Here is a 20960-nt window from a genome sequence, read left to right on the forward strand (position 1 = left end):
TCCATAAGAAAAGATCACGATGTCTGAGCACTGAAAGACACTAACTGAATAATTTAATTCATTTAGGATGATAGCTATTTGTATTGTATTCGTTAGGCATAAAAAGCTTTTAATATGATTTACATAATAACTTAACTCAGATCATAGCATGTGTCATGTTTGAGTCAGTCAGTAATCCAGTTTAAGAAGCTTTTAGTAACTCACCTGCACAGATTGGCAATTGCAAAATATTTTTAGAATGTTTCATTGCTGCAAGTTTTCAATGTTATATTGTCTTTTGTAATCTTTTATTGTATTTTGAATTATTTTTTTCTCTTGGTGTCAGACTTCAGCAGAGTGCAATGATCATTCTCTGAAGTTTTTATGGCAAATATTTGGAGACATTTGAATTTCACAGGAAATCAAATAGGTTCAAAGGAGTTATTAGCATTTACATTTGCACTAATGATAGTAACTCTTTACTATATTTAGTGAAGTTTAAATCCAAGATAACCCTTAAAGCTAGAGATGGACAATACAGGTATTGATATGTAATATATCTGATATGCTGATATTTTCTGGCTCACTTTGACCAATTTCAATAAATGCACATAATTTTTCCATTCAATTGGAGAGTACACCAAGTCTCTCTCGTGTAGTGGACTTGACATATTATACGAGGGTACTTCAAAAAATTTCTTGGCATCACTCCAAACAAGGAGCATAACTCCCATTTTGAGTCAGAACTGTATACTATATATATACTATATACAAAGGTACTAAACAAATAACGTTTATTATTAATTTCGTTATTCTAATTTACAAATGATGTTTCTCTCTTTCTATAGACTTTGACGTTAGTTCTAGTTGTATTCACAATTCTGACTTGTACGCCGAATTTATCGTATTAGTGAAAGCATCTGCATGGCCCTCTGAAAACTTCGTATTTCCGATAGCCTCCGAAGGCACCATTGGCTAAGTGCGCATGCGCTGTGCCCTCTGTAATAACCCACCCCTCAGCTCAGACGTCTCGTTCAGCTGCCATCCTCCATCCAAGAAGCCGATAGAAACGCAGATCTGCACCTAAACATGAGCTTCACCGTAGAAGAGAGGGGAAACCCGAACTCCCTGAACTACCGCCTGTTCTTCAGTAAGTAGAAAACGAGTAGAAATATTAAAGCTTTGTGTTTGTTCGTTACTTTGCAGACTCACAGCTAAACACCGCGGGGCCGGATCCGCAACCTCTCTCCCACGTGTCACTTATTTCTTCCTGCTGGTTAGTTTTATTCAGTCAGTATTAACGGTGATTAACCACCCTGCAGTAAAATAGCACGCAAAACTGCACATTGTTTGTTCTTAAGACCTTCTTTTGATCCATTCAGGCTGCAGTAACCAGTTCTTCCAGTCTTGCCCTGTAATGCTGGTAACGTGAACTGACTTACTCATGTCTCATTGTCGACCTCACACCTGTATTATTGGCTGGACTTTGTAGAAGGAAGTTGTTTCCTTCGGGAAATGGCGCAAGGTGCTTCAACACGTCCTCTGGGTTTAAAATAATGAAAGCTCGTTGGTGCTAGACAACGCCCTCATCGGTAATGACGAGTTTTAAGTCTGTTGTTGTTGCCTGGTGGACAAAATGTTCGTTTTGAATCCACAGGCAGGTTAATGATTAAAAACATTTTTACAGTTTGTTTTAGTGTTGCTCTCTTATTGTTTACAGATTTTGAAGATAGTTGAAGGTCATGTCCCAGATTTGATAGAAGAAGCTCAAATCAATAGACTTTCTAATCAAAATTTAACACTGAATGCAGTATAGGAGCTTTGCATTAATAACATATGAGCAAAATAATCCTCAGATAACATTGGTTTACTATAAATAGCAACTTTTTTATTCAGTAAGCTCCTAACTGAAAGTTAACCCAGCACCGCCTTGTCTATTATCTGCACTGACTGGTTAATGAACAGTCACATATGTAATTTCTTGCATTGCTTTGACAACAAGTGACAACAATTGTATATCTCTGGTGAAGTTGTAGACATCATACAGACAAAAAGCAGCTGTAATCAACCTAACGTATTCATATAGTGTTTAATTTATTTCTCCTGTCTTCCAGAAAATGCCGATGGGAAGTATATCTCGCCATTCCACGACATATCCATCTATGCTGATGAGAGCCAGGTAAAGGAAGCACCTGTCACCTCTGCCTCATTTAATATGCAAATATGTGTGCATAATTTAAATCTGCCCTGCGGTTAAATCCAACCTGCAGCGCTGCTATGAATCTGTAGCTGTAGTATCTCTGTTACATTGGCACAGTACCGTTTTATGTAATACACTCCGACATAGCAAGATCACAGTCTATTTGCAAAGCAGTGGCCTTTACTCTGTGTTTCCTTGGCACTATGTCAACATCTCTTGTGATTGCAATAGATTATCTTATCTGTCTGAAACAGTTGGTCCTATTGGTGTTTTTACCAGACCAATCAGAGCTGGCATGTAGCATATTTAATATATAAGGATGACAGTTAAGTAATAATCGTAGAATTTAAGGTAATTTCATTCTTCTCTCTTATAGAACATCTTTCATATGGTTGTTGAAGTACCAAGATGGACGAATGCAAAGATGGAGGTAAACCTTTCTTTTATAATCTCATAACATTAGGTTTTTATGTGATTTTAGGTGCTTTAGCTTCAGCTTGACCTCAATGTATTTATCAGTTTTTTTATGCCCGTTCATCCAGTACCAAAAATTATATGTAATTAGTGGTCGACTGCTGTGGGTTTTTAATGGCCTGAGCTGATATTTAGAGAACAGGATGGATGATGAATCATAGCTAATGCTGATATCCTGAATGAATGATAATGAAAGTGAAACAGAAAATTGCATAACATAAATTAGCACTCAGTTAGCATTGTTGTTATGACAACTATCTCTGTTTTCTAAGGGGTAGGAGGTATTTTTTGACATCAGTAGGCAATATTTCCGTACTAACTTTCCGGTGTAATGTAATTCAAGTGGTCTGGGAGGAAACTAGACTTCTGCACCTCCTCCTTTCTACTGACCGGATGAGATACTATTAACAAGTGGTAACAAAGTCAACAATGAGATCAGGATGTGGTGTTGCAATGGGTTAGATGGAGGACTTCCATTTGGGAAGCTGGGCTTGATTTTCATGTGAATCCACAAAACAACGCTACTTGTAGCTTTTAGCATATTCTTGTGGTGAAAGGGGCCTTAGAAAGAAGAGCTATATGTTTACAGATGTAGGTTTTTCAATTGTGATATTCCTGTTTTTGCCTTTTCTAGAGTTCTGCCTTCTGCAGCTTTTAGCAGATCTGCAGAGCTCTTGTTTTAAAAAGAAATATATCAGCTGAAGAAATATGCACAGGAAATAAAAAAGAATGATGTGAATTTAGCCATTTATGTCCATTAAGCATGAATAATAAGTATGTGTTTAGGTCTGATTGTGTCTGTAATCATACCAATTCATTTTTTTTTCAGATTGCAACAAAAGACCTCTTGAACCCAATTAAGCAAGATGTGAAGAAGGGCAAGTTGCGATATGTTGCCAATGTTTTCCCTCATAAGGGCTACATTTGGAACTATGGAGCCATTCCTCAGGTCAGTATTTTGTCTGATGGTGTATGAATTAGTCTTGTGTTGTAACAATGAGAAACGGCAAACATTTCATAGTTTTGTTTAATTCTGTTCTCATGTTGCAGACATGGGAGGATCCAGCTCATAAAGACAGCGACACCTGCTGCTGTGGTGACAATGATCCCATTGATGTCTGTGAAATCGGCAGTAAGGTACAGCACCGGCTGATGATGTTACAGTCTGAAGTATATGTCTGTCATTTATCTCAGAAAGAGTCTCAGTGATGCATGATTTTAAAATTTTGCAGGGGGTCCTCGACTTACATCTCAGTTCCATTCCTACAGTCTGACGCGAGTCGATTTTCACTGACAGTCAGAACTCTGGTGAAAATGTAAACAAAGCCCTTACATGCATCACCATATCAATCAGTTTACTTGTACAAGTACGGTAACGACAAACGGTCATTAGCTCACCCTGAAACACAATAAGAGTCTGACTTACACTTGGGGCTGTAATGAAAATGGTGAAAGTAGCATTATCCAATGTGGCAGCAAATGTAAACAGAGCCATCTTATAGTGTCGCGTGGCTACTGTACATACAGTATTCATCCGCTCCGCTCGTTGCGTGGCGTCTGTCAACTGGTTTGACTGAACCAGTTCCGACGTAACGCCGTACGTTAAGCCGAGGACCAGCTCGTAATCATTTCTGATGTAACAGCAAAACGTCATAAATCGAGGACCACCTGTACGCATTCCTGTAGTGGAAAATATATAGTACTGTCCATGCTTTCCATGAATACTACAAAATGAACCGCCACCTGAAACGTCCTCTCTAGGTGTGCTCCCGTGGCGAGGTAATCAAAGTAAAGGTGCTCGGAGTCTTGGCCATGATTGATGAGGGGGAGACTGATTGGAAAGTGATTGCAATCAATGTAGAGGACCCTGAAGCCAACAACTTGAACAGTAAGCGCCTCAGTTTACTTAAATCCCCTTTTTTCTGTCTTGTAGTTTCTCTGCAGTGCTGCATTACTCACATCATTAACTTGTTTTTTTTTTGTCTCTGTCGATGTCCAGACATCAGTGATGTCCAGCGCCTGAAGCCTGGTTATCTGGAGGCCACAGTCGACTGGTTCAGGAGGTACAAAGTGCCAGATGGGAAGCCAGAGAACTGCTTCGCTTTCAATGAAGAGTTCAAAGACAAGGTTTCTACTGAACACACCTCATTCAGCCATTGTTTTGGATCTGACAAATTGATTTAGATTAATCTTAAAGGGGACACATTGTGCATTTCCTTATTTTCTAGTATGCTATAATGCCAGACGTTAATTAAATGTTGCAAAAGTTTTGAATTATGAGATGTAAAAGCCATCCTTGTCAATAGTTGAGGCTTCAGGTGGCTCTGAATTCTTGGTTTGCAATATTCTTTTCTTCTTGAACAATAAGCTGATGTGAGTTTGTCACAGATTTATTTGTTTGTTCATCTACTGTTCATCTGAAACAGTCTTCTTAAGAATTATTACGGGCATTTATTGGATACAAATAATCAGTTGTACTTTTTCCTTAATATGTTACCTTTGCTATTTCCTGACAGCAGACATTTTCCACTTAAGTTGGTACTGCAGTTCACAAATACGCTTAAAACAGGGAATACCTAGAATTTTTTTATACATATCCTCGGAGTGATAGACAGTCAATCATAATGTCACACAAGGAGCAGGTATTGAATGCAGTATTCACTTTGTTACTGCGAAAGTTCGTGCTGTCTACTCTAATTTTCCAGATCAGATTTGTGCATCAACATGTACAGACGGAAATTTGACTTTGGCATGTCCAATTAAGTGGTTAGGATGCATACCACATGGGTGCAAATCCTGTCTAATATTGAGTTCCTCGTGCAGTCCCAGGCCTACAACACCTTCACTGCATGTCACTCCCCAGCTCTCTCTCCAGTTTTACCTGTTTATCTTCACACGTAAGTTTACAGTTTGCTTTTGGCATTTCCACACCAACAAGAGGATTGGACACTGCTAGCTAATAGCTGAAGAATCAGAAGAAAGTGGAATTTTAGTGATGGAGACCTTGAAGAGCTTGGCGCTAATCTTGCCTGTTTCCGACCAACGCTAAACTGAGCGGCTAGTATGGAATAAATCGGGACAGAACTGTGAGTGAGGCACAACAACGCTAGTGGAGTTCTTCAGTAAAAATATAGAGCTGTACATGAGCATAATGTGTCCATTATGCTCATAACCAAAGCTAAAAGGGGACACTCTTTTAGCTTTGGTCCCTTTTCAATTTGCAGTGCAGTGAGGTAGTTGGTTTTCAAGGGATTGCAATTCGTTGAACTTGTTGTTGCAAGTTCTGTTGATATTGTGCACTAGGATTACAGTGTAATTAACTGTGAATACCACACTTTCAACCAAGTAATTAATGTTTTCTGTTTCAGGACTTTGCCATTGAAGTAATCAAGAGCACTCACAACTTCTGGAAAGCCCTCATTTCCCAGCAAGCGAATGCAGGAGAACTGAACTGGTAAACACCGCATTTCTCTTCCTAGTTTGACTTCAGCTAAAATACAGTTGCTTTTAGAACAAAAATACACTGGCATTCAATAAAATATCGGTCATAAATCACTGTGTTTAATATAAATGTCTATATTGTCGAACAAAACAGCAAAAACACGTGTGTCTCGGCCTGTGACAGTCCTTTCTGCTGCTCAGCGGATGAAGCTAAAGCTGCTGTCAGTGAGGTAAGTAAGACTCTGTTTGCCACATTTCACAAGCTAGTTGTAAATTTTCCCACAAGTCTTCTTCAGCTGATGTCTTTTTCTATTTTTTTAGACATCTCCTTGTGGAAAAGAAGAGCCTATCCCCTCATCAGGTAGCCTTTTGTCAAATAATTCTTTCCAGATTGTTGAATTTCTGCTGAAGTCCGGTGTTGATTGATTGTCATGTTTTCATTTGCAGTTGACCAGTGGTTCTACTATGAGAAGAAATAATCCAGGAGCTGTTCTGATTGGAGCAGAATGAAAATGGCCGATGGAACCAATAGAACGATATATTAGGAACCAACAGGGTGACGGGGTGGTTGGATGTGGGTCGGTGGTTGTCCTGTAGGTGGAGGGATAGTTGTTAGATGCTGTAGGGAAAGAGAGAAGTCAAAAAGTGCTCATGTCTTGACCAATTTATTTTTCACTTATTTAACAAAGATCTCTTTGGAGATGTGCTGTCAAACAGTGTACAGGTAGACACTTGTGTCTTGTATGAGAATAAACTGCTTTAATAAAGCTTCTCTGGGTAAATTATCATCAAAGTGTGATTTTAATAATAATAGTAGGGCTATGAGTGTGAGACGGGTGCTGGAATAATAAGACATTTCTTTATCTTTTAAAGCAGTCTTGCCTTACGTAGAGCTTCCCATTTATTGAAATGCTGCCACCTTGTGTTCACTGCCCCCATTAGCTCTCTTTTTGCAATCGACTTTTTCTCTACTTATTTTAGACTATGTGGGATGTTTTTAAGTGTTCACACCTGGTTTATATAGCATAAATACATACTGCACTATGGGACAAGTGCTGTATTTTCTATTACTAGCAAGAGTGGTAAATGTTAATTATGTAGATGCTCTGCTGTATGTAATGACTTTACAGCAAAATATTCAGCATGTGCATCCTGCTGATAGTTGATTATATCCCTGAATACTCAATTCTGTGTATAAAAAGGTACATATTTAGATGTTTTTTTCCCAAGAAAATAATAAAATGTGGCCTTAACATAATTTAAATTAAACTCTACACCTTTTGCTTTATTTAAAATGCACTAATCTGTGAAGTACTGCTTCTATCTACACTCCTCTGCCACCTACGCACTACGCAAGTATTACTGGAGTAATTCAGCTGTATATGCCCAAAACTGATTCTGAATAAGGACTATGATATGCAATACCTGGCATGTAAGGTGACAGGATTGGTTCCTCTGGTTTGTTGCGTATGAAAAACAAAAATCTAAGACTATTACAATACTTTTGAAAGAGCTTTTGACTCGTGGTAAGGCAATTAAATAAAATACATAAATATGACTGGAATAACGGCTGAAATAAGTGAATCAAAAAATAAATTTACAAGATTGCTTTTACTTATTTCAGCAGGCTTTTATGTAATACTACATTCCTTTATTTCAGGATATATTTCACAGCTATCATTAAAGCATGGTTAATATGGAATGTCATTTTATGAATGTTTTTTTTTTCCACTTGCATACCTTTGTATATGCCAGTACCATGAAAAATGACATGGTAAATCTTATATTAAAAATCCTGTTGTAAAACACAGGACGGAGAGATGGCGTCAATCAAAACACAAACAAATAAACTAAACATGAGTGACGCTTGGGTCGATGCCCCTCGCGCTTCATTAGCCGCCCCAGTGACGTCATCCCGTTTAACGGTCAGACTCGGACGCTTCACGTCAGTCGACCGGACAGACTCGGACCATAAACCGACGGACGAGGAGTTCACAGTCTCGGTAGAAACAAGGTAGAATCGCAAATGATGTATTCGGTTAACTTTTTATTTGACTTTACACAGTTTTCTGCTCGTTGAAGCGTTTTTCTAACGTCATGAAGTTACTGGTGTAGTTTGTGCGCTCATGTTGTTTACTAAATTTGTCGTTGTTTACTCAGTGATAGCTGATGTCGTTACACGTAAATAAGAGCAACGATAAAATCACTACAACAACAGTTTTTGAGGAGCTTTGTTATGAGTTTAGCGCTCTGACGTCCTTTCCAGTATTATTTAAGTGTATTTATCATGGAGTACTGAATGAAGAATTGCAATAAAACCTGCTGCTATTTCTGTCATGTGTTTTTTGATGGTTAACTGAGCAGCATGCTTGTAATTGTTACGGCTTTTAATCCACAGCGGTAGGAATTAAGTGATTTGTAGTGGATATGAAGTTTGGGCTTTAAAGTAATCAACAATTGGGTAATTGCCTGAAACCTTAGTCACTAGAGGCCTCAGTGTTCCTGCAACTTGAAGTTCACAGAGAGTGACAGGTGTTTGTGAGTCAGTGAGAGAGAGAGAGAGAAGCCGGGGGTGACCACCCAGATCAAGTGTCCTTGCCACAACTTGTCATAAAAATAGTCAGAGAAAGATCAGCGTGACCGAGTGAGACAGCACTCAGAGCAAACTAGCATCTAAAAATCACCAAGACTGCTTGTTGTTTAGCTTCTTTTCCCCTGTGCTTGAAAACTTGTGTGATTACACAGAGCTTACACATACCAGGAGTGTAATCCAGGCTCAGGAATAATGATTAACAATGATCCTCAATGCTGCAATGCTCTTTCATTTTGCAACAGTGTTTGAAATTCTTCTATTTTCTGTCATTTGGGATTTTTTCCATTCATTCTCTGGAGCGTTTGAGTGAGAGGAAGCGTCTTGCATCTTGCAACTTGAACAAAACGCTGACTGATACCTTATGTACTCCACTGTGTTCTGCTTTGATGTGTCATAATGCGTAATCTCAGTTTTCTATATTTCAGGCAGTCAAGAGAAATGTCTTTTATATTTGGTTGGATCTACAGGGGCTTCAGCAGCGTCTTACAACTATTAGGTAGAGTATCGTACATTTGTATCACTGTTGTCCAGCCTACAACATTGTGCAATCTACATAATGTTTTTCTGTGTACATATCATGTCATGTTATTTGGGATGTTTTTTTAAGTGTGTGTAGCAAAAACACATACTGTGCTATGAGACGAGTGCAAGAAAAGTACTAAATGACAACTAATTGTCTACAAATACGGACAGGTGACAAATTAAAGGAAAAACCTGAATAAATGAGTGAAGGAATGCAATATATGTTGATGCTTTCACACAGGTCCACTGTATAGTACAAATCAGCAATTAACATCTAATTATGCTCTGTGGCATTTTTAACAGTGTTCAGCAGGCCCTGCTAATTCCATATCAAGGTGAACAGATGAAAAGATCTAAGTGGCTTTGAAGAGCGCTCATTGTTGGGTCACTGATGGCAGGAGCTTCAGTCATAGAGGTTACTCAGCTGACTAGTATGTCAATAGGAGTGTTGACCAAAGTGACATCTAAATGCAGATCTATGGGAAAGACACCAGTAGCTAAGGTCGAAAACTGTGGTTTACAGGAGATATTTTATGACCGTGATGCTTGTGCATTATGTTAGAAAAAACAGAAGAACAACTGATCTTCAGGTGACGGAGAATTTCAATGCAAGATGTAATCAAAGTAACAGCCAAAGCAGTCTTTTGACAAATAAATAGAGGCTGTTGATTATAGTAGGAGTGTGAAGAAAGTGATACTATCAGAAGAGTCATACTTGACCATATTCTTATCAAGCAGGCGAGTGCATTTGTAGCATACAGGAGGACACCAGTACAAGCCTGAATGCCTGACTCCTACAGTGAGGAGATCCGGCGGCTTTGTCAGGCAGTGGGGGGTGTTTTGCTAGTATGGTTTGGGCCAACTTAGAGGGAGGGCTCTGGAAGGATGACAACACCTCTGTCCATAGGGCACAAGGGTTCACTGAAAGGCTTGATGAGCATGAAAAAGTCATTGTAAATCATATGATATGGCCTTTGCAGTCACCAGATGTCAACCTGACTCAACACTATGGAGGTTTTGGGCCGACATGCTAGACAGTGCTGTCTGCTACTATCATGAAAGCACCATCTGAGGGAACATATTTGGAAGAATTTTGTTTGGTCGAGGTCTAGAGACTTGGAGAATAAATGTGAAGGTTCATTGAGGCTGTTGTGGTAGCACACTGACCTCCAATATCTTAAGAAGATATTTTATATTGGTTTCTTGTTTAATTCGTCACCCACCTAAAGCGCTAGGTGAATCTCAAAAAAGGACAGTAGGGGATAGCAAATGGAAAATGGTACTTTTCCGCGCAAATTTGTTTTGGCTTTATCTTCTTTCCAAAAAAACATAGCAATCAATGTGTGCTCGTATGTCATAAAACATTCATTCTAACTTCAATGCTATTCCTGTGTATACTTGTATGACAAAAAAGGAAAACTCCAGTGACTATGGGAGCTCCTAGTCCTCTTTTTCCTACTCATCGCCAGACTTTATAGTCATTTTATAGTAGATTTCCATCCCATTGATTCCTTTTTGTCATCAGGGTTGTACAAGAAGACCGGCAAGCTGGTTTTCCTCGGACTAGACAATGCAGGAAAAACAACGCTCCTCCAGATGCTCAGAGACGACAGGCTGGGACAGCATATGCCAACGCTATACCCAAGTACAATCAGAGATTCGGCATGTTGTCAGTTCAGCAGATAGCCTTGTGTTACTTGCTTTATCACCTATCTAAAGTCAGTGCTTCTCCTCTGCCCTCAGCATCTGAGGAGCTGACCATAGCTGGGATGACCTTTACGACATTTGACCTCGGGGGTCATACACAAGGTAGGATTAAGAATGTGCCACTGAGCTTTACTTTTCTTCTTCAAGAGTTGAATTCATGCATTTGCAGTCATGCCACATAAATACTGAAGTGCTTTTGCTCTCACAGCACGAAGGATCTGGAAGAACTACTTCCCAGCCATAAATGGAATAGTCTACTTGGTGGATTGTGCTGATCATGAGCGACTATTAGAGGCTAAAATTGAACTGGATGTGAGTTAATTATATTGGTTTCACTTTATATGTAAGCACAGATTATAGTCACATCAGTTTGACCAACATATGATCCTTTTTCTTGTGTTTAGGCTCTGTTAACAGATGAAACCATCTCAAACATCCCCGTTCTTATACTGGGGAATAAGATAGATCGCCCAGAGGCCATCAGTGAGGATGCCCTCAGAGGAATGTTTGGTCTTCATGGACATACAACTGGAAAGGTAATGAACACATGTGGGATTAAATGATGTGACTGAAAGCAGAAACCTGTCAGGTTTTTGTGTATTTCTACACAATGCTTTAATGCATCTGTGCCCTTTAAAGTAGTAGAAACAATAAAATGTATTTGCAGTTGTTGGAGACAATCTCTTTATTCTGCTTTTCAATAAATATGTAGTACCTTTGTGCACAAGCTGCCTGGTTGTCCAAGGACATTTTCACTGCATAAAAACAGTGAGGTGAATCTACTTCATAGATGCTGCAAGGCCAGATTACATTATAGAAGAAAGTGTTATTGTCGCTACTGCTGCAAAGTAATATTTTACTCCTCGACTCTTTCTAATTCAAGTCAGAGTTTTCTGATTTAAATCTCAATCGCCAAGGGCAGGTGTAGCAGTGCGTAGATCATCACCGGTCTTGGTAAATACAGTGACAGTGGGGGGGCATTATTCTGTTGAGAAACATTTGGCACATTTCTCATCATTAGTGTAAATCTTCTTAACCACCTGCTGTTTCACAGCAAAAGAGAGCAAATGGATACAGGATGCATCAGTGAGCCATTTAGAAAGCTTGTTTCAAGGATCCATGTCAGTGAGTCAGGGGAAGGCTTTACAAATATCACACGGTGCTATCCTCCATTGAATATGTAGAAAGTTATAGGTTTGAGATGCTATTTGTTCAATTTAAGAGAATGGAAAAAGATGTCAAAATGAGCAAGTCTGGATTTTTACATGTGTATTATTGTTTCCTTTCAGGGCACTGTGTCACTGAAGGAGCTGAATTTGAGGCCAATGGAGGTTTTCATGTGTAGCGTGCTGAAGAGGCAGGGATATGGAGACGGTTTCCGCTGGCTCTCCCAGTATATTGACTGATTGATGTTCTTTTATTAGACTTTTGTTAGCTGTATGTGCACACAAAGACCTGTTCCACACAAAACTACCTGCAGTAGAGAGATATTTTTTTTTAAATATACTAAGTGTAGGACTTTGGCTGCCAGTAAGAAATACATTTTAAGTAGCTTTTGTATCACTATACCCTGTTCTCTTAATGCATTCAAAGGTGGTGTATGTCATAACACAGAAGGTCAAAGATAAATTATGAATCATCAGTCTGTATTATTCAGATAGTGTGTGGAGAATAATTTTCAGTACTGTCATTTCCACCTTTACTTAAAGCTTGTAGGGAACTTTGTTCTCCATATAGAACATGCCGCTGCTGTGAACCAGTTTCTGACCGAGGTTTATTTTTGGATGCCGGTGTTGCCTTACAGTGAAGGTCAATTTAGTTGACATCGTGGGCTTGGAGTTAGTCTTCTTTGACTTAGAATGAACCCTTTTTTTTGCTGGCACAGATGGGAATCTTAAACTACCACCAGTTGTTTCCAGTTGTTTCTCTGTAAAGTGCTACAAAAGTTTGGTGCCATATTTGTTATTGTTAATACAGTAGCCTTCTACCTCCAAGGATACTGACACATCTCCTGATCACACTTTTTTTTTTTAATTCCTGAACGTTTACAACTACAGGACAATTGTATGAATGTGACCACAAGTGCATTAACTGACTTTTGCCATGAGAAGCTTTATTTAATACTGCACCATGTTAAATAACTACAGCACAGCTAAGTGATGTAACAAACTCATACTACTTGTCTGCAGAGAGGATGCCAAACTACCTGTTTCCATGATGCGTAATTTCTGTGAAATGACTTGAGTACTTTGTGATTAGTTGCTGCTCATAACATGCAGCGATATTATGAGAGTACTTGGGTAGTGCTTAAAAACTGTGTATGCACATCATATGCATGAAACTACCTTTCAGTATTATGGATTGTTTTGTGTAAAAGATCTTATTTATATTTTCCAGTAAAACTGGCTTGCCTTATGCTACGTAAAGCATTGATAAAGGTATAAAAAGTACATCATATTCTTGTTGGATGTGATGTGTGAAGTTTTAGCATAATAAATATTTTTGACAATCATTGAAACCCTGGTTGTGTCACTGTTGCTGAATTTTTTATATGTATTATTGCTAGATAAGGTCAGAAATGGAACAGGACTATATCACATTATTCCAGACTATGATGATTTAAAATGCAAGATGCACTGTCCAGAAATAACTTCTTACACAAAAATCCCAGTTAAACATTACTGAATAGCGGTTTGCAGCTTACTTACACATTCATCCACTGGTTAAAGTATGATTACAAAGAAGTTGCAGATAACAAGCAAACCCACAAAGGAAATAAGTAATCTGCTGTGGACATGGTGTACTCCTCCAGGGAACTGTATATACCTCACTGTTTCAATCTGAATAAATGAGCAGAATGATCGTCTCAGTTATCCAGGTCATGGCAATCCCAAGAACTTTAGAAAAAGGCAATTAAATTTCTCTGTTTTAGTTCTTGGAGATGCTTCACCTTATCCAAGACCTCCAAATCCACAACCACATGGCACACAATAGAGCCAAAATCTCAGGACAAGAGTCAGCAGGGACACTCATTTAAACACAACAATGTTCACATTCTGGACAGAGAAGACAGATGACCTCAGAGAAGAGCGAAGAAAGGCATCAAAATTAAACTGGAACAGCTGTATCTCAACAGAGGAGCAGCACCAATTACAACACCAGTGATACAGTACATACAGTGCAGTCTTGAAATCTTTCCTCACAATGTTATATCATGTTGACTCATTCCTAACCTTGCAGTTTCACAACCATTCACACCTCAACATTCGAGTTGTGGGCCATTAATTGTCAAAGATAATGCATCATGGATTTGGGGATAACTAATACTATTCACAGGAAACCACACGTGCACACTTTTTTCCAATTAAAGCTCCTTTGTTATATATTTCAGAGGAAACTACAGTGTTCCTTTCAGTTTTAAAAAACATAAATCCCAAGACATTGTAGTATTTAGTAAAGTAGAAATAAATAAATTAATAAAACAGAAAACTAAAAAACGGTGACATTTTATTATTAATAGAACGAAAGGTGCAACTCTTTAGGGAGGCCTTCAGTAGAAACTTTACAATATTTACATAATAATAATTCATTATTATTATTATTAATTATTATTATTATTATATGATATTATTGTTAAAATTCAAATGCTGAGTAAAGAAGCCACTACTTCCTATATTCTTGTTTTCTATTGGCTAAGATCCGTCTGTCGGCTCTGAATTTGACCAATCACAAGATTAGACGAGACAGAACTCCATGGTTACTGACAGAAATAAAGGTGGATCTAAGCTTATTGGAAAAGAAGTGTAATAGTGGTTCTGTTAATGGGTATATTTCTTATGTTTATTCAAATGATTTGGTAATTTATACTGATGCGTCAAGGTCACTTACAGGTCAGGTTGGAGTGTCCTTTGTTATTCCTGAATTAGGCATTGCTATTAATAAAAGAACAAGCGACAAGTTATCAGTGTACACCGGGGAATTGGCAGCAATATTGCTGGCATTAAACTGGACAGAGGATAATGGATAAGAAAGAACTGTGATTGCAACTGACTCCAGCAGTGCAGCAATAAGTGTTAAAAATTTGAAATCTGAGGCAAGACAAGATATTATATGTGAAATTGGTCAAGTTAGTTATAGGCTAGGGAGACAAGGCAAGCAAGTTATTATTTTGTGGGTTCCGGCACATATACGAGTGGATGGAAATGAGTTAGCAGACAAGTATGCAAAAAGAGGGGCTGCTAAAAATGTAATTGACTTTCCCATGAAGTATAGTAGATCTGAAGTTAAAACAATAGTTAAAGAACGAATGAAGAAGAAATGGCAGAGACAATGGGATACCTGCTTGAAAGGTCGCTTTTATTACTCCATTCAAAGAAGTGTAGAGGGGAATTTAGGAGAACACGGCTGTTTAGGCCGGAAAGAGGAGGATGTCTTGTCACGATTAAGACTCGGGCACACAGGGATGAATAGCACTCTGAGAATTATTGGAAAGCATAATACAGGGGAATGTGAATGCTGTAGAGTGGAGGAGAATGTTGAACATGTAATGATTTATTGCCCCAAGTTTCAGCAGCAGAGAAGAGTATTCAAGAGGAAAGTCTGTGATAGTAAAATTAAATTCGAGGTCAGGGAAATTTTGAGTAATTTATCTTTGAAACATGTTGCTAGAGCATTGCTTTTATTTATGGAAAGAACAGGTTTAAGAGAGAGGGTTTAAGGGCTGCTGGGGCCTTCCTGCCCCACACTCCATTCCAGAAGGTGGCGGTAATGCACCTAAAGTTGCGTGCCAACTGCCATTAAACAAAAAGAAGAAGAAGAAGACGAGGAGACAGAACCAGGAAGTTACAAACGGGCAAAGTTACAACACAAACCTGTGAAGAATTTTGCGATAACAGAAGAGTTGACGTTCGGAGTAACTCTCATGTATCTTTTCAATATTTAGGTTATTTCTCTCGTCTCACCACAGGTCTGTAGCTGTTTGTAGTGCGCTGCTTTTTCGACGTTTGTCCAGAGTGTGAAGTTTGCTGAACACCGTTATTGTCATATGTTGACATGGAGTTACAGGAGGTCGAGATGTGCTGCTGTGTAGTTAAAGTGTCGGAGGCATTTTCGGCAAAGAAACCTGTGAGCTGCAGCGGAGTTATCGTCCATCCTCAAACGGGAACTGTCATATGCACCGGCCTCCCTTTTTCACGATTTATTACCAGCGGGGAGCTGCTCTCCTCGGACTGTGGGTTCCTGTCACCGCACAGCTTTAGCGACAAACTTAAAATCCGCGTCAGCGTTTCCACTCCGCGACATTTGGACACCGACCAGAACGCTCAGGGAGAAGCATTCACACGCCCCATGAGCAAAACAACACGACAACGGGAAGTTGCAGCCGAGTTGCTGATGCTGATGAACTGTATGGAGTTCAGTCAGGCTTTCCAGGCAGTTTTCCAAGAGGCTGACCAGTGGCGTTTCCATGGTGATGAAGAGGATAAGGAGCTGCTGAGAGATGCCCAGTTCCTCAGCTGGTTTGCTGTACTCAAGACAAGCGTGGTGGTGGACCGCAGCTCAGATTCACTGACCATCCCCTGGCAGAACAGCTCATCCCTGCAGAAAGGCTGTCCAGTTGTTGCATGCGGTTCACCGTTTGGCTCCCTCTGCTTGGATCTTTTCATCAGCACCCTCAGCAGAGGTATCATCAGCAACCTTGCCGGGGAGGACAACGCCGTCATCCTCACAGATGCCCGCTGCCTGCCAGGCACAGAAGGTGGAGGGTTGTTTGTGGTGAAAGGTGCAGAAGATGTGCGTCTCATTGGGCTCGTCGTTTCTCCGTTTGGCTGGAAGGCGAATGAGTGGATAGGCCTCACTCTGGTCTGCTCAGTCCACTCCATCTTCAGGAACATCGTCCGCTGCATGAGCGCCCGAGATCCACTCCGAGATGTTTGGCTCCATCAGGGGGAAACAGGCCTTCACATGTCCACCACAGCTCAACAGTCAAAAAGTGCTAAATACCCCACTGTGTGCTTTGTGGACAGTGGACGGTTCTGGGGCTCCGGGGTTGTTGTCACCTCTCAGGTAGTTGTGACTTGCAGACATGTTGTCAACGGGAAGTCTACAGTCACCCTGAAGTTCCGTCACAAGGACAGGTGACGGCACATTTGTTATCTTAAAACCTGTTCAAGTGTATTCTGTCAGGTACTGCTCAGCCATATCCTCTGAACACTAAAGGATTTGATTTAGAGAGAAAATTAATCCAAATCTGTTAGATACTAAAATGAGCTGTTTATTGTTATCATGTCCTAGTTAGTCATTGTTTAAGCATATTACATGTTAAACTTCAGTGTCCTATTATGTTATTTCAAAGGGTTTTGAGATATTTTCCTAAAACCTCACAAGCTAATTTAGTGGCATTAAGTTTGAGTTTCTTAAATCCTTTGAAACGTTCAATATATAACTCAAAGTTTCTTTCATTTATTGAGGCTGTATATACATATAGGTGCTTTCTTTCATTTAGATCTTACCTCAATTTCCTGTAGGCGTATGTGTTCTCAGTTGTCATATTTATTACCAGCAGCAACTTCCACCTGACTCGAGGCTTAATTAGCCAGAATAGCTTAAAACACCTGTGTGGGTTCAGCGCCTTCTAGTGAGCGAGGCTGAATCCCAAACCGCCCCCTACACACTATCCCTACACACTACCCCTCCGTTTGCGCGTTCCCGCAGAGGGTCCTCCATATTAAGGGCCGTCCCAAACCGCGTAGTGCGGAGGGAGAGTGGACTGTTCAGCCCTTAAATAGCGAGTCTGCATCGATGCTCACTCTGGACAACTTTTTCAGGAAGTGCAACGTCAAAAAGGAGGAGGAAACAACATATCGATGTGAGTTCCACATGCGTCCTTTATTTCTCCCACGCCTTTTTCACACTGACAGAGCATCACAAAAAGAGTGGTGAAAAAAGATAAAACAAAAGAAACAAATCTTCTTCTCTGCTGACGTTTGATTTAATTGTGCACCCCCTGACACCTTAAAATTTGAACACAACTGACAGAATTCATTTATTCATTTGTTGGATTTGAAATGCCAGATAATAGGATTGGAAAACGTGAGTGAAAAAAAAGTGGGACGCTTTCGTCTTCTGGAAGCAGCAGCAATCCTTGTTAGTTGCAACCTGTGCCTCAGCGCTACAGCCATGCACAGTAGGCGTCTTTGTGTTACCATGGCGATGACGTCTTCCGTTTTCCGGTGAGGCGACAGGGCATCCCATTCCTGACGATCGCATTTATACCCTTCCCCTTCAACAATAGGTGCCCTCCACAGCTGCGAGTGTGACTTCTTTTGGAGTGACACTCGGTAGTGGAGAGGGAGTGTGTAGGGGGCGGTTTGGGATTCAGCCCTAGATTGCCTCTGATCACAGTTCTTGGTGCCCCCTAAAGAAGTTTTAGTGAGCAACACAGGAAAACCACCAGCACCAAAATGTTAAAAAATGATTAAAAAAAATAAGTGAATCATATTTTAAACAGTGGGCCTTCATTTACTCAAACATAATAGATTGAAATGTTTGTCAGGTGGTTAAAAAGTAGCAGGATAATGCATTGATCTCTGTTACATTAGGTAACATAGATGGATTTTCTTGACTGATCATGGACTGATCATGCTTACTGTGATGCATAGTAACCTCCCAAAGACCTATTCTGAGCCAGCAAAAACCCTAAATGGTAAAGAATATACAGGCCTGATGTTTGCTCACTGTTTTGATGATTTCAGGGTCCGTAATATCATTGGCGATGTCCTGTTTTCCACTAAAGTGTCTTCACCCTATGATCTGGCTTTGGTGCAGCTTAGAGACTCCGTCCCAGAGGCAGTTGTCCCGCGAATGTCGCAAACTTTCACTCCAGGTTTGATTTCAGTGTCGTCTGGTAGAAACAGTTGAATTATGTCGTTACAGTAACATCTTGGGTAATATTCAGTGCCAGAGGAGAGCTGTGTATGTTTACACTAATAACTGTTGTCTTGGTTTGACTGCGTTCAGGTGAATCTGTGGTGGTGGTGGGATACGGTGGGCTGGGTCGGCTCTGTGGTCCGTCACTGACCAGCGGTGTCCTCTCCAAAACCATCCGCTTCAATCATGAGCCCATCATGCTCCAGACCACTTGTGCAGTACAAGCAGGGACCAGTGGGGGTGCTGTGGTGCAGAAACACTCAGGAGAGCTGCTGGGTAAGGAACCTTTCATCTACAGAACCATGTCCTGCCTTTGAACAGTGGGGGGCACATGATGACCACAGAAAACTTCCCTGTAATCTATGTGTAGAGGAAAGGGAATTATACACATCATGTTGCTGCTGTATTTGCAGTTTTAAGAAAGAATAATAATCGTTTGCTGTTGTGCAGGTATCGTGTCCAGCAACACAAGGGATTTGGCTGCTAGTGTCACCTATCCGCACCTCAATTTCAGCATCCCGGTGGCTGTTTTCCAAAAACTGTTGCAACGGTTTCACCAGACAAGGGATGTAAATGTCTTCAGGGTGCTGGACAGCGCAGAAAAAGAAGTGAGAAGAGTGTGGAGGCTGCAAGGTGCTCAAAGCAAACTATAGTACCCCTGCACTTATAGATACATTAGACAAAAACATAACATTTAATTTAATTTTGTGCAATATGATATTAGATCATCAAGCTGACATGAGTATTTTTGTTTGAAATAAAACCAGTATTTTCAAATACATGACACATATTTCACACCTCAATCTGTTACAAACTGACACAATGTTGTAGCTCTGAGGAGTAAATGCTACTAAAACGTCAACAGAATCATGCCGTGAGCTGTGAAATATTTAAAAGACCACCTAACGCGAACAGCCAAGTTGGAATTCTATTAATAATTGTTTTTTTTAATTGTATTGTTTCCTAATTAAATTAAATGTATATTTAGATAACTCTGAGTGTATGCTTGGTATATTTCTGTACACAGTTGGCACAAATAACCCCCATGTGATAAGTAAAATACCAAAGGAACAGAAATAGAGCTGGAACGCTAAACAAAGTCATGCTAATTACCAATTTTCTCACTATTCACAGTCCTAAAGCATTTGATACAGTGATGGTATAAAAAAGTGCAGATTAAGTTTCACATCTGACATCTGATCCCTAATTATTTTACAGCTACAGCATCAAAGAAAGACACTTTTTTGGAAAGTTGTTAGGATGTACACCTGGTTCTGGTACATATGGGTTGTTTTTTCCAAGGAGGAAGATTCAGAGTAATAAGCTGACAGGCTGCTGAAAAGAAAATGATTGGTCCCTTTGGGTAGCTGGAGGACTGCTGTCGGTATCGGGTATTCAAACATCTGTTGGCAGGCATACCCACTCACAGCTAACACATTTGAAGCTTCACCCACTGGGACATTACTGGTACTGATTTCCATTATCACAGAAATGTGAAACTGAGAAATGTCATTTCAGAGGATTGGTTACTGTCAATTTTTACAATGCTAAGACAAGCTCTCTCCGCCTGAACTCCCGAGGACGTGCATACTCTGTAGCATACCGAAAGGCTTCTATTTCACCGTTTCCAGACTGAATAGTTCACAGTGGAGAGAGGCTTGAGAAATGTCCTGAGGAGGCTGAGGAGGGAGTTTTCTATAGGTATTGTGCTGTTAGAAGTGCTGATATGCAGCTCTGTATCTCATTTCTGCTGGTTTCCAATAGCTATAAGCTACACTTCACTGCAGAATGCAAGAGTAGAAGTGAGCTGACAATAAGATCTGCTCCTCAGAGAAAAGGTCACATAGAAAGGAGATTGATGTATTTGAAATGGAGGCTTTTAGAATTTGCTGCAGAAGTGTGCACCATGAATTCTTCATTATAGTCTATGGTGGATCCAAAATCTATCACAACACTTCATGACAACAGTAGGATTTTAAGAAGCAGCATTTAAGACCTGCTGACTATATGAAACTGCGCTTGTAATAGAATTATATTTTGTGGACAAAAGCCTGACCTACTTGTCTAATTGTCTACGTACCAGCCACAGCAATCGCTTGAGGGAATTTTTTTTGCAAA

At 39.9% G+C, this 20960-nt stretch overlaps 3 protein-coding genes across 3 annotated transcripts; all 3 read left to right on the forward strand.

Annotated features, from left to right (window-relative positions):
* Positions 1 to 965: 965 nt before the first annotated feature.
* On the forward strand, positions 966 to 6879 carry ppa1b (inorganic pyrophosphatase 1b). Its single transcript, XM_022212523.2, has 11 exons — positions 966 to 1129; positions 2094 to 2158; positions 2556 to 2609; positions 3483 to 3602; positions 3704 to 3790; positions 4415 to 4541; positions 4653 to 4780; positions 6022 to 6107; positions 6249 to 6324; positions 6416 to 6455; positions 6542 to 6879. The coding sequence occupies exons 1-11, from the start codon at positions 1069 to 1071 to the stop codon at positions 6571 to 6573; spliced, it is 876 nt and encodes a 291-aa protein (XP_022068215.1). The 5' UTR covers positions 966 to 1068; the 3' UTR covers positions 6574 to 6879.
* Positions 6880 to 7018: 139 nt separating this feature from the next.
* On the forward strand, positions 7019 to 13428 carry sar1ab (secretion associated, Ras related GTPase 1Ab). Its single transcript, XM_022212536.2, has 7 exons — positions 7019 to 8108; positions 9113 to 9183; positions 10735 to 10854; positions 10953 to 11018; positions 11125 to 11228; positions 11321 to 11452; positions 12206 to 13428. The coding sequence occupies exons 1-7, from the start codon at positions 7915 to 7917 to the stop codon at positions 12320 to 12322; spliced, it is 804 nt and encodes a 267-aa protein (XP_022068228.2). The 5' UTR covers positions 7019 to 7914; the 3' UTR covers positions 12323 to 13428.
* A 2037-nt stretch (positions 13429 to 15465) lies between these two features.
* tysnd1 (trypsin like peroxisomal matrix peptidase 1) lies at positions 15466 to 19834 on the forward strand. Its single transcript, XM_022212492.2, has 4 exons — positions 15466 to 17050; positions 18668 to 18798; positions 18933 to 19118; positions 19293 to 19834. Exons 1-4 carry the CDS (start codon positions 15969 to 15971, stop codon positions 19493 to 19495), a joined length of 1602 nt encoding a protein of 533 aa, XP_022068184.2. The 5' UTR covers positions 15466 to 15968; the 3' UTR covers positions 19496 to 19834.
* Positions 19835 to 20960: the final 1126 nt, after the last annotated feature.

Source organism: Acanthochromis polyacanthus, chromosome 15 (genome assembly GCF_021347895.1).
Source record: "Acanthochromis polyacanthus isolate Apoly-LR-REF ecotype Palm Island chromosome 15, KAUST_Apoly_ChrSc, whole genome shotgun sequence".
Lineage (NCBI taxonomy): Eukaryota > Metazoa > Chordata > Actinopteri > Pomacentridae > Acanthochromis > Acanthochromis polyacanthus.